At 45.9% G+C, this 13,500-nt stretch overlaps 1 protein-coding gene across 3 annotated transcripts in view; it reads left to right on the top strand.

Annotated features, from left to right (window-relative positions):
- The window catches only part of ISM1 (isthmin 1), a 76,404-nt gene extending 63,305 nt beyond the window's left edge, over positions 1-13,099 (top strand). For all 3 annotated transcript variants that reach the window (XM_082745750.1, XM_082745748.1, XM_082745749.1), the window contains exons 4-6: positions 2,930-3,073; positions 7,744-7,833; positions 11,373-13,099. In XM_082745750.1, the coding sequence (XP_082601876.1) occupies positions 2,930-3,073; positions 7,744-7,833; positions 11,373-11,890 (752 nt within the window). In that variant the 3' untranslated portion in view covers positions 11,891-13,099. The remainder of the gene's footprint in view (positions 1-2,929; positions 3,074-7,743; positions 7,834-11,372) is intronic.
- Positions 13,100-13,500: the final 401 nt, after the last annotated feature.

Below are 13,500 nucleotides of genomic sequence, written 5' to 3'. Positions count from 1 at the left end.
TGGAATAATAAGCCCTTCGTTGTTCCAGAGTCCACGAGCCATCTAGAAAGCATATTTTAGGGAGAATTTTATGGTATATTTTTAACAGTTAACTTTTGCTGCTCAAGAAACCACCCCCAAAATGTAGTGGCTTAAAAGAACAAATGGGTTCTCTTTTAAGAATCTGCAATTTTCCTAGACTTTTCTTCAGCTCTGGGCTGGACTGACTGGGGCTGGAGGTCTAGGATGGCTTCCCTCAGCAATGGGGCCGCAGCTGGACAGGTGGCTGGCTAGGGTCTATCTCCAGCTGTCCCTCACCTTCCAGGTAGCCAGCCCGGCTTTTCCCATAGTATTGGATGAGTTCTCTACAGCAAGAGGGCAAACACTAATGCACGAACACATTCCCAGCCTCTTGTTTGCATCATATTTGCTATTTTTCCATTGGCCATGGCAAGTCACAGGGCCCAGGCTGGGGTCAGCAGAGGACAGTAACCACAGGGTAGATACGAGGAGAGGAATTATAGAAGTCATTTTTCACGTAATCTGACACACTATTAACATTCAGTAATTTAGTTCCAAGAAACCAAGACAAGAAATTACTTTGTGCAAAGATTCCAGTAGAAGCCTCATGGCAGGTTAATGCTGAAATCTCAAAATTCAAGGACATTTCCAAAAACTCTCTCTCCATATTACTGCCACAGGAAGGAAAGGTTGCAAGAGATTTCTAAATGGTTGCAGTCCTATTGCTTCTGCTAAGCCAAGCAGGAACACCATTTGGCATCACTGCATTATGTACCCACCATAAAAGTGACAGGAACTCTACCTATGTACTCGGTAAACATATTCTGACTGGCCCATCGCCCCCCTTATGAGTCTAATGACATTACAATCTTTATTTGTGACTTTTTGTTGTTGCTGTTCCCTTCAACAAAGCTGGTCTTGGTGGTATGTGTAGGACGTGGTTGAGTGTGTTCATGTATGTCTGTTACCCACTGCACCTGAATGTTCTTCCTGATGACAGTGTGATGTCACAGTTGTTCCAGGCATATCTCTGACATTCTTGGGGAGATGACCAAGAGGCACCAGACCACAGAGGTCTTAGAGGGAGCACCCAGTGCTTCTCCCCCTGGAAGTAGCTTGCCTCTCCAGTTCTACCTGTTGATGCCTACTAAGAGATGGGAGAGATGAAGACACTCACACTGGGCAAACAGGCCCAACTCCTTCACATGAGGCAGTCGTTTCAAACATCTGGCTTGGCTGTGTTGCTGGAAAACCATTTCTTAAAAGAAGATCAAAATAGAAAAAGATTCCTTCTGGGGAAAGAGAAGAGATGGACAGGGGCCCTGGGGGCAGTCAAGGTGTGGGCAAACTCTCTGCTCTGGGTTAGGGCTGAGGACACAACCATGAACAACCACTACCCCCCCCCCAACTCTGTTTAATGGACTGAGGAGACTCAGCAGCTCTGTGTTTGCCTAAGGAGTGTTCTGAGTGAGCGCCATGTAAACAACAGCCTGGGAGGCTGGCACAGAGCCCACACTGCAGGTAGAAACATGTGTGGACTACATTCCTGCTGGGCTTACATAATAAGGATCACCACGACCTGTTACAAACCAAGAGGACCCCTTTCCAACAGAGCACATGCCTCTTGCCCCAAGCTTGGCACTGGCAGAGGCCCCAAGGCTGTAGGAAGATCTGGATAAACCAGGAGAAAATTACTACAGAGTAGAGATGCTGCAGAGACAGTCATGCTGTAGAGATCAAAGACTCGGCACTGGGACCCCAGCTTTCCTTTCTGTTACCCTTACTACGTTGGATAAGTCCTCCCACCCCCAACCACCAGTCACACTAGGACTTAGTTTCTTTACTTTTAAAAAGAGAAACTAGTCTTGATAATATACCGACCTTCCTCACACCCCTCACACTCCCAAGCCCCCCCCCCCGCCTCACTTGGCCTGCTTCTCCTTTTTTTCCATACCATTTATTGGCTTCTAATGTACTGTATAACTTACGCATTTTTTGTTTGATTATTGCGTAGCTCTTCTTACTAAAATATTAGTTCCATCAGGACAAAAATCTTGGAAGTTTTATTTAATGGTATTTCCCATATACCTAGAATTAAGCCTGGCATATAATAGGGGCTATCCAATAAATATTTATTGGATAGATATTAAATGATGACCTTGAAGGGTCATTTCTAGCTTTACCATTATGTAGTGGTTATCTACTGCTGTGTAACAAACCATCCCAAAACTCAGTGACTTAAGATAACACCAGTTTATTATCTCTCATGATTCTTTGGCTCAGGAGATCGGGCCCCACAAAGCAGTTGCTATGCTCCTCATGCATCTATTCAACTGTCTACTGGAAAGGGCTAGAAGGTTCAACAAGGCTTCACTCACATGTATAGTATCTTGTGACCCATAATATACAAGTTTAGCCTCAGCTTCTTTCACAGCGACTGGATTGCCCAGAGTGAATGTTGGAAGCTGCCTGGCTCCTAGGGCGGAAGTCAGCTCAGATTTTAGGGAAGGGGAAATAGACTCTCTCTCTTGCTCGCTCCCTCACTCTTGCTCTCTCAATGAATGGATGTATGGGGAGGGAAGGAAGTGATGGTGGTTATCTTTGGAAACTACATAACATAGTATTGCATGATCCCATACTCTACAAATGCATGCATTCTCAGTAGGCACTTACTGGGAACCTTCTAAGGGTCAGGCCCCAGCAACGTGCTGACCACCACGGTACTCAAAACCTCAGACAGAGTCCCTGCTCTCACCAAGCTAATCCCTAAAATGAACTCCGGAGCCACAAGCCTTTTGACTCCAGCTGGCATCTGGTCCCCTCCAATGGCGAGAACGATGGAATAAGACAACTGGAAGACTGCTTGACAAGGGGGATTTGGGGACTCTTTGGGCGGCGGCTGGTGACCATATCCCTGGCTCCCTTCCAGATTCCACAGATGGCGAGGGCGACTGGAGTCTCTGGTCTGTCTGCAGTGTCACCTGTGGGAACGGCAACCAGAAACGGACTAGGTCTTGTGGCTACGCATGTACCGCGACAGAATCTAGGACGTGTGACCGTCCAAACTGCCCAGGTGGGTTTATTTATGCAGGGGAGTGGCTCCAAGTTCAAGCAAGAATTTTTCATTTATATTTAAACCTTAAAGAAAATCACTTTTTAAAGGACAGCCATTTCCCTAACAAGGATTCCGACCAGACTGAAACAGTAAGAGATGAGTAATGAGCTGAATGGATGCAAAAAGATGGGTTTCCTGAGTCTTCGGCACAATTGCAGTAGTCATGATGTAGAGCTTAGTGCCACAGTGTACTTGTGCAATTTCAAGGAGGGACTCTGGTTAACTTGGGCCTTTGATGCGGGATTTGTTTTGGCTTGAAGAGACACATGCTGAGAGGCATTCATAGTCCGATAAGGAAGCCAGGATGAGAGGCTTCAGGGATGCTTACGGAAAACCACGCAGGTAGCTCTGTCAGTGAGAGTTACTGAAGGATCTGTGGGAGGAAACTGAGGACCCTTGGCAGTTGCTTATTACTTTTATTTTTTTTTTAAGATTTATTTATTTACTTGAGAGAGAGAGAGAGAGAGAGAAAGAGAAAGTAAATGAGGGGAGGGGCAGAGGGAGACAGAGAATCCTAAAGCAGACTCCCTGCTGGGGTCAGTCCTAGGACTCTGAGATGCTGACCGGCACTGAAAATAAGAGTCAATCCCTTAACACCTCGAGCCCCCCAGGGCCACCAGTTAATTATTACTTTAAACTGCATTGCCTACTCTGGGCAAATGCATTAAAATCCAGAGATTCAGAAGCAAAAAATGAAATAAAAAAAAAATAAACTGCATTGTCAGGGTTTTGAAAACTAAACTAATTGTAAACTTGGTGAGAGGCCGTATTGGGGGTAAAAAATAATTGTGTCTGTAGCAATTGGGTAGCAAAGTGTGCCCTGTTGTTCTATAGCATACACATTTTTAGAGGGTCAAGAAAACGGAAAAGGAGAAGGAAAAGACAAAAGAGGAGGGGGAAGAAATATGCAACCAAAACCACATGTGACTCACAAGGCCTAAAATATTTATTCTCTGACCCTTTACAAAGCAATTTACCAACTCCTGGCCTGTGGTTTTGCATTTACATGTGTTCCCATTACCAGGTAGAACACCAGCTTAAAATAAGATCTCAGATTCTTCTAACAAACAGCACATTCTGAATGGCCTCATCTGAAAGATAGTTCAGAGACAGAAAGTTTGATCCCCACACGGCCAAGCTTCCTTTTTCTTTCTTTTTTTTTAATTTAAATTCAGTTAGCCAACGTATAGTACATTATTAGTTTCTGATGTAGTGTTTAGTCATTCATCAGTTGCATATAATACCCAGTGCTCATCACTTCATGTGCCCTCCTTAATGCCCATCACCCAGTTACCCCATCCCCCCAGCACCACCCCTCCAACAGTCCTCAGTTGGCTGAGTAATGTTTCATTATATATATATATATATATATATATATATATATATATATATATATATATATATATATATATACCACATCTCCTTTATCCACTCATCTGTTGAAGGACATCTGGGCTCCTTCCACAGTTCAGCTATTGTGGACAGTGCTGCTATGAACATTGGAGTGCAGGTGCCCCTTCTTTTCACTACATCTGTATCTTTGGGGTAAATACCCAGTAGTGCGTTTGCTGGGTCATAAGGTAGCTCTATTTTTAACTCCTTGAGGAAACTCTGTACTGCTTTCCAGAGTGGTTGTACCAGCTTGCATTCCCACCAACCATGTAAGAAGGTTCCCCTTTCTCTACATCCTTGCCAACATTTGTTGTTTCCTGTCTTATTAATTTTAGCCATTCTGACTGGTATAAGGTGGTATCTCATTATGGTTTTGATTTGTGGTTCCCTGATGCCAAGTGATATGGAGCATTTTTTCACGTGTCTGTTGGCCATGTGTATGTCTTCTTTGGAGAAGTGTTTGATACAGACTTCCTTTTATTTTTTTTTTACTTTTTTATTCTTCTTTTTTTTTTTTAAGATTGAGAGAGAGAATACAAGTGAGTGGAATGTGGCAGAGGGGGAAAAAGAGAATCTCAAGAAGCTCCACACTCAACACAGAACCTGATTCAGGGGCTCAATCTCACAACCCTCAGATCATGACCTGAGCCAAAATCAGGAGTATGGCACATAACAGACTGAGCCAACCGGATGCCCCCAGACTTCCTCTTTCTACTCCTACAACTCAGTCGTTAGACCATAAAGCTGATATTTGAAACAAAAAAGAAGTGGAGGTGGGCACCTGGGTGGCTCAGTCAGTTGAGTGACTGCCTTCAGCTCAGATCATGATCCTGGAGTCTCAGAATCGAGTCCTGTGTCGGGCTCCCTGCTCAGTGGGGAATCTGCTTCTCCCTCTGACCCTCTCCCCTTCTTGGGCTCTCTCTCTCAAATAAATAAGTGAAATCTTTAAAAAAAAAAAAAAAGTGAAAGAGCAGAGGGTTTCTGGGGGTAGAGAGGAAGGATCAGATTAGGCATGCATATGTTAGCAAAGCAGCATATATAGAAAATGGGGCCAAAATTTAACAAATTTGTTAAATTTTGGCTCTATGTCAGCCATGTGGGTGGATTTCAGGAAGTGGAGCAACCATCAAGATGATTTTCCAGATCTTTCTCATGTTAATCGTAATGAAGTTGAGTTGGATGTCTGACGTGATAGGATTTAGATAGGTGGAAATAAACCCATAAATAATAATAATATGAGAGATGAGAAAGAAGACAAGAAAACAATGAAGAAGGAAGAGAAAGACAGTATGAAGAAGAAGAAAAGATGATAATGAAGATGATGGAGAATAGGATATTTTTGAGGACTTAAGTATCAAGCAGATTTCTGAGGCCTTCATGTACCTTATTTCATTTAGTTCCTGCAATAGCCTCATGAAGTGGATGTTTATTATTGTGCCCACTCGACAGCTGTAGAAACAGGCACAGGGTTAACTTGCATGAGTCACACAAACAGCAAGAGGTCAGTCTTAAATCTGAATTCAGGCAGTCTGATTCCAAGATCCATATTCTTAATGATTAAACTGGTCCATTACCAGGGCGCCTGGGTGGCTCAGTGGGTTAAGCCTCTGCCTTCGGCTCAGGTCATGATCCCAGGGGCCTGGGATCGAGTGCCGCATTGGGCTCTCTGCTCAGCAGGGAGCCTGCTTCTCCTCATCTCTCTCTCTTGTCTGTCTCTCTGCCTATTTGTGATCTCTCTCTCTGTCAAACAAATAAATAAAATCTTAAAAAAAAAGTTAAAAAAAAAAACCAAAAATCTGGTCCATTGCCACCAGGAGGAAAGATACGAGGTTCAGCCACTCATGGATACAGACAGCATTTAGTGTCTGGGCTTGGGGGCTTGCTGCTGTTTTCTTTTTCTGAACTGATACCAGATCCAAGTCTACCCACTGGCGACCGCCATTCTGAATATTTCTCTGCCACCATTTTGAATGTTGCCTTCTTGTTTTCTCTCACCACCTAGAGCAACGTGCCCAGCAGGCCTGCTCCTGCATTTTCTTCTCTTCTGACCCTGCCCTTCTTCCATCCTTTCTGCCTCTCAGTTCCTGGGCCTCCCAGTCTTTTTCAGGGCTCCTTTGAACATGAAGGACTTTTTTTTTTTTTTCTTTAAAAAAAAAAAAAACAGGATCTCTTTCTTTATTTGTTTTGTTGATTCTCAGCATTACTGGAAAGAGTCATGGAGCAGGCAGTGTCCCTGGCCTGGCAGTGATTACACTGTAAAAGTCTGTCCCCTAGGTCAACCCTATAAATAAGTTCAAGGAGCTTCATGTAAAGCCAGAGAGCGCCTCTTAAAGAAATCAAGTCATGCCTCCCAGGCCACTAAGGCTCTCCACCAACATAGACTACCATGTTCCATGTTCCAGCCTCCTCAGATGTCTCAGCTAACACAGCATGCCTGTTTGTAAGGGAAGGCTGGATGGGAGTGGTAGTTTGGGGAAGGAAAGGGGAACCGGGAAGTATGAGACAAACTGGATTCAGCCCCTCCAAGCCAGTAATGACAAGCCCGGCTTACTCTCTTTGAAGCATCATGGGCGGTGCTGGACATCCTAGAAGGTGAGATATATCTGCTCTTTATATCGGGACTGCTATATCCTCAAAATAATCCTGGGAAAATTATCAGCTAACACTTACCACTTACTTCTGTAAGTTCTTTCTTTACACATGATTCCTTGAGTGCATTTAGCTCTATGAGGTGGGGTGCTTATATCTCCCCATTTTACAGATGTGAAAGCTGAGGCACTTGAAGGTTTAAGTGGCTTGATCAGGGTTACAGACTGTAACGATCTGAACTCTGTCAGTCATTCCTTAAAACTGGTATGGACCACTAGACAAAATATTAACCCCTGCTTCTAATCCAGTTTGTCGCCCAGACACCGCCAGACAGGTAGACTTGCAGATGGACATGTGTCCCTTACTGCCCCAAACCCCATTCTGGGCCTAGTGAATGAGTTCCTTAAGACCCATTCAGGCACATTTGGATCTGATTTCATGCTGCAAATGGTATCTGGGGTTTTAATATATTTTATGCTCTACTACCTGCTTTTTACTCTTTCCTCTGCTGGCAAGTTCCTGCCCATGAGTATTCATGAATACAAAAAAGGCTTTGTTCAGGTGTATTTGTTTCTTGATTTGCTCGGGAGGTGGGGGGTAACTTTTTCCATATAACTAGGGAAAAATGAGCTCCTGTCTGTGTTTAGGAATTGAAGACACCTTCAGGACAGCAGCCACCGAAGTGAGTCTGCTGGCGGGAAGCGAGGAGTTTAATGCCACCAAACTGTTTGAAGTCGGTAAGGTGACCTTTGTCCCCATTTTTTATCCAAATATTGATTTAATATTTTGGAAATTCCTTTTGCTTTTGCAGTGCCATCCCGTCCTAGGATCCATTTAAGTGTTTCGTTTTCCTCTTACGGGGTCCAGTACTCCCAGCGAATTTCTCGCTCACCGAATATACTCTAAGCAAGAGAGAGCCGTCCCAGGCCTCCTGCAGCAGGCTGGGCTGGACAGAGCGCCCTCTATGTCTGCCTTGCTTGCCACCCAGCTTCCACAATAAGTGGGACAGGAGTGGGACAGCTCTCCCCTCAGTATGGATTCAGTCTCCAGGGGGGCCTCACGCCCCTTCTGACAGCCTTCATGGAGTGTCCCCAAAAAGTGAGGAAATGCTGGTCTTGGTTCTGTAGCAAAAGGAAGGAAGGAGAGAAAAGGAGCTTTCTCCGTATTATGTCTGCCTCCCTCTACAACATGTATTTTTTCGTAAACCTTTGGCATACTCTGCTACTCATCTGCTCGAAAGCGCTAGGCCAAACACAGTCTGCATGAACCAAGCCAAATGACAAGTGACAGCTAGGTGCAAGGCGAAAATTTCCTTTTTAAAAATAGCTTCATGTGCTTCGGGATGCAATTCTGTATTGCAGAGAGGTGAGACTCCTAATGCCACATTACCGCGTGCCACCCGAAACTTCGTCTACCTCGGCCAAACAGGAGGCAGTTTGAAATTGTCTGTGACCCAGGGCTTCCACTTCAGTCCTTCACACACACAAACTACCTTTAGCAGGAGCCTTCTGCAAACACAATGCTTTTACTACCCAGCCCCCAACACACACCCCTGAAAGAAATTAGAGACTAAATGCAGGAAATTTACACTAAAAATGGTAGAGCAACAAAAGTTGTCTCTTGAGGGCAGAGAGCTTCTCAGGTCTCTTCGTATTGTATACCCTACAGACAGGCAGCTGCTTGCTTTTTTGCGGAGGATAGGTCCAGTTGGACAAAGCCACACCTGAGGTGGGACTAAAGACACACAGAGATGAGTAGGGATGGGTGTCAGTCAGGTTCTGGGCAGGAACAAACACGACACACTGGAATCAGGTAATTGAGGAGCATTCAATGAGGGTCTGATGAGCAGGGTAGATTGGACACCAAGAAGGGGTTGGACAGAACAATGGGGGGCCCTAACCGCCCCTTGGCCTGAAGGGACGAGGGAAGCTGTGTGCAGAGGGCTACTACCCACCACCATTCTGAGTTCGCAGAAGGGTGTAGCCAACCTGCAACAGTGAAGGAGGAACCACAGGGACAAATACATTGTCTCACTCTCCTCTCTCGCCCTGGTCTCTGACCAGGTCCTCCCTTTGGCTCAACCCAAAGAGCAGGCAGGGATCTAGGGGTCCACCGATAGAGTCCACAAGGACAACCTTCCAGGGGGAGGGAAAACATGGGATGGGAAGAGAGAAGACCAAACAGAAGATGCCTCACTGAGGTGGGATACACCTTGATCTGCACAAGGTCATTTGCCAAACCTGGTAGCACCTCAGTTAGCTGATCTGTCGAATGGTAGGAGGTCACAGGGCCCCCTTATGGAGTTATTGTAGAATTAAATGAGTTCATATTGGCAGAGCATTTAGAACGTGACCATCACACTGAACACCTACCAAGTTTGACAGATAAAAATAAGTCAGTGTATGTTCTGTGGGTACATGAATTATGATAACCAAGCCATTTTCTAGGGCCTCACTTAATATTGCTTCTGAACACCCTGTCCAATGGAGGAGGCCTGCCCTGGCTTTGCAGACACACATTTCCCAGGAGGGAGCCTGCATTCTCTCACTGCTATTCAGTCGGGGGCTCACAGGACTGGAATCTTAGAGCTCAGGCCCAAATTGAGCCTTGGCACATCCCCTCTGGCAGGACCCTGGGCCTGCAGGCTCCCTGCACTCCTCCAGCTTAATCTTTACTGTGCCTTAAGAGATGGGCATCCTTTTCATCCCCAGTTTGGAGAGAAGGATACTGAGGCACAGGGAGGGAGACTATACCTGCACAAGGGCGTGTGCTAGTAGACGGTAGAGCTAGATTTTGATCGCAGACAACTGAACACAAGATCCCATGCTCTTCCTCTTAGGCCAGGCCTTTCTGAGTGCTTGAGAGATGCCCCCTCTCTCTCTTCTTCATTCTACTGAGAGAAGCCTGTGCCCTCCTCCAACCTGCCCCCAATCCCACCCCCATCCTGGCCACTTGATTCCTTCTTAGGGCACCACCAGCCTCCCAGGCCTCTGGGTCGCAGCAGGGAGTCACTCCTAATGTCTCTCCTCCTTTTCCCTCAAGCCCACCCAGGCCCAGCGGCCCTACTCTCTGAGCTCGCTTGATCCCTCCTGTTCGGTCCTTTCCCACTCAGACTCTGGCAACAGATACCAGCACTGAATGTATCTTCTTCCTCAGATCTTCTTCCTCTTTCTTCTTACTCAGCTAGTAGCTGTCACTCCAAAACTTTCAGTAGCTCCCCAGTGCCCTCGGAACAAGCCTAAACTGTGCAGAAGAGTCCCGCGATCTGACACCAACAGACTGCCTGCCCTATAGCCTCCGTTCCAGTGACACCAAACGTGTTCCCCAGTCCCAGACAACCCCAGCAAATTTTATTGTGTTCAACCTTGGCATACACGAGTGGTCTGTTCCTGGGGCCAGTCATTCCCATGGGCAGGGCAGGACCCACACAAACATATCTTGGTTTTCCAAATAAAGCCAGGAATCCACATTAACAAACTAGAACCACCTCAGTCTTAAATGAGTTCAATGATTAATTAATTAATTAATTGACAATGAAGCCGACATATTTTAATACTATAAAGCCCAAATACGACCACTTCCAGGGGCAGGTTCTTGCTGGAAGCCTAGAGGGCAATGGCCTCTGGGCCTTACTGTTAAGTTCCCTAAAAGCAGGGCCACCTGCCCCTTCCTCTTTGAGACATATCATCATATGGATTTGCTTACAAGGATTGTCACCCTTTGGTGCCTGTGGTTAAGAGATGAGGCCACCAGCTCTAGCTTAATCCAGTCAGTGAGTGGCACAAATAAAACCAGGGACTACCAGTTCTCCTTTGAGGCACTTTCCACCTTGTTACCTGAAACTTAAAGAGGAGATTCAAAATTGCCCCCTGAATTAATGTTCATTTTGTTATAGGTGTTAGCAGAGTTATCCCGCGACCTCCCTTTCTTCCTCAGATGCCTCTTAAAATTCAGGGACAATCATATCATATATTTTCAAGAAATAAGACAGACGGAGCAATTGTAATGGTTAAATCTAGGTGATGGCAGACAGGGAGTCACTGCTGGAATTTCATCTCTCTACTTTTCTGTGTCTGAAATTTTTCATGGTATACATGGGGAGGAGGTTGCCTTGCAAATAAATTTCCCAAGGCCAAGAGGGGTGAGCATGACCAAAGAGAGGGCTGGTGGTTCCAGGGGACCGCAGGGATTCCCCCTGGGAGGGGAGGGGTTGAGGTCAGTGTGAATCTGCCATCCCTGTTGCATATGGTGAGAGGGGTTCTCTGGTCTTTCTCAGACACTGACAGCTGCGAGCGTTGGATGGGCTGCAAAAGTGAGTTCTTAAAGAAGTACATGCACAAGGTCATCAACGACCTGCCCAGCTGCCCCTGCTCCTACCCCACCGAGGTGGCCTACAGCACGGCGGACATCTTCGACCGCATCAAGCGCAAGGACTTCCGCTGGAAGGACGCCAGTGGGCCCAAGGAGAAGCTGGAGATCTACAAGCCCACGGCCCGGTACTGCATTCGCTCCATGCTGTCCCTGGAGAGCACCACGCTGGCCGCCCAGCACTGTTGCTATGGCGACAACATGCAGCTCATCACCAGGGGCAAAGGCGCGGGGACCCCCAACCTCATCAGCACCGAGTTCTCAGCCGAGCTCCACTACAAGGTGGACGTCCTCCCCTGGATTATCTGCAAGGGCGACTGGAGCAGGTACAACGAGGCCCGGCCTCCCAACAATGGACAGAAGTGCACTGAGAGCCCCTCAGACGAAGATTACATCAAGCAGTTCCAAGAGGCCAGGGAGTACTAAGGAGATGTCCCCTCCGGTATTTGTGACACAAACGCAGTGCGCGGATCTGCCGCCGGGGCAGGGCGGGGCCGGACTTATCCACATCCGTAGATATTTGTATACACTACGAGGGTATGTTTCATAAATCACCCTAGGGGTGCGCACCTGCCCCGGGTGACGGCTGTCTGAAGCCACCTTGCCATCCGAAATGCCCACAGAGCTCCTTGGAATTCCTCCGAGGGGTGATGTTGGCAGGAGGATGGGGACAAAGGAGCCAGAAGAAGAACCTGGAAGCCATCGTGGGTGGGATTCAGTGCACACCCAGATCCTGCGTTTCCTGGAGGAGCAAAGAGGGAAAGACGGGGTTGTAAACGTTATAAGCAGTTTTTATATATAACTTATTTAATATGAATGTGACTTAAGCATAACCTTTTCGCTGGAGTTGTGAAACTGTTTAATCACTTCTGTGAGAGTTCAGACAGGGGCTCAAGGAGGTGGAAGAGAAGGGAATTTGGGAGTAATTTTTTCTTTTAAACTAAATAACTCAACGGAAGTGTCTGAAAAACAAGAAAATCCCACCTTAAACCAAATGTTCTTTAGTCCTGAGGCACCCTGCTGGAGTCTTGGCTTCCAGAATATCCTTGCCTAAGATTGGATAGAAGGAGGAGGGCACATGGGGATTTTAGGGGCAAATCTGAGGACTGGTTTTAAATAGGCTTTAAAATAAAAGGCCAATGTTAGCATAATGCTCTAATTCTACTAAAAGGCTACAGAGTGGCAGAAGTGCTGCTCATGCCTTAGTGGGAGGTTCAGAAGGTGAGGGAAGGTCAGACATAAATATAGGTAATAGCACTTTTGCAGAAGAAAAAACAAAAGCAAAATAGATGGGAAAAGAACATGGACCTCATTTCATCTATTTTATTCTAATACTGTCGTAACAATTTTTTTTCTCCACCAATATATTACCAGTAAATACATATAAAAAGAGTAGGGGGAATCAAATCTATAAAATTTCTAATTTTTTATGTTTTAAGAAAGGGGAAAAAAACTACATTATTTTTGTAAAGTATTTATTGAGTCATTGAGTCTTGTGCATCAAGCAATTGTAATATGACCTGGTTATGTAGTGTGGAACTTAGGACAAACAAAGAGTTTGTTCTTATGCAATCTTTACTTGCAAAACTCCAGGAAAAGAGAATATATCATAAAATCATAATAAAATGAGTTACCTGCAATAAATGTGTTACCTGCAAATATTTATGATGCAAATACTGTAAAGAACAAGCCCAGGGTGTCGAGGCAGGAGAGAGGGAGGTTCAGACTAGGTGGGAATAAAAGGCTCATTGATTGACTTGATGGTGGGTGGTATAACTCACGACACCTTTGGCACCAAGAATGTCAGGCCAGTCCTCAGGAGGCTGAACTCACTGACACACAGGTAAGTTTTTGCCCACTCCGAGCTAAGAAAGAACTAAGAAAAACAGACTAGAGCAAAGGCATAAGACCATCCAGAGGAGGGATGTCTGGGTGGTTCAGTTGGTTAAGCATCCAAATCAATTTTGGCGCAGATCGTGATCTCAGGGTCATGAGATCGAGCCCCATGTCAGGCTCCATGCTGGGCTTGAATCCTG

Source organism: Mustela nivalis, assembly GCF_964662115.1.
Source record: "Mustela nivalis genome assembly, chromosome: 8".
Taxonomy (NCBI): domain Eukaryota; kingdom Metazoa; phylum Chordata; class Mammalia; order Carnivora; family Mustelidae; genus Mustela; species Mustela nivalis.
This window is presented reverse-complemented; position numbering and strand designations above follow the sequence as displayed.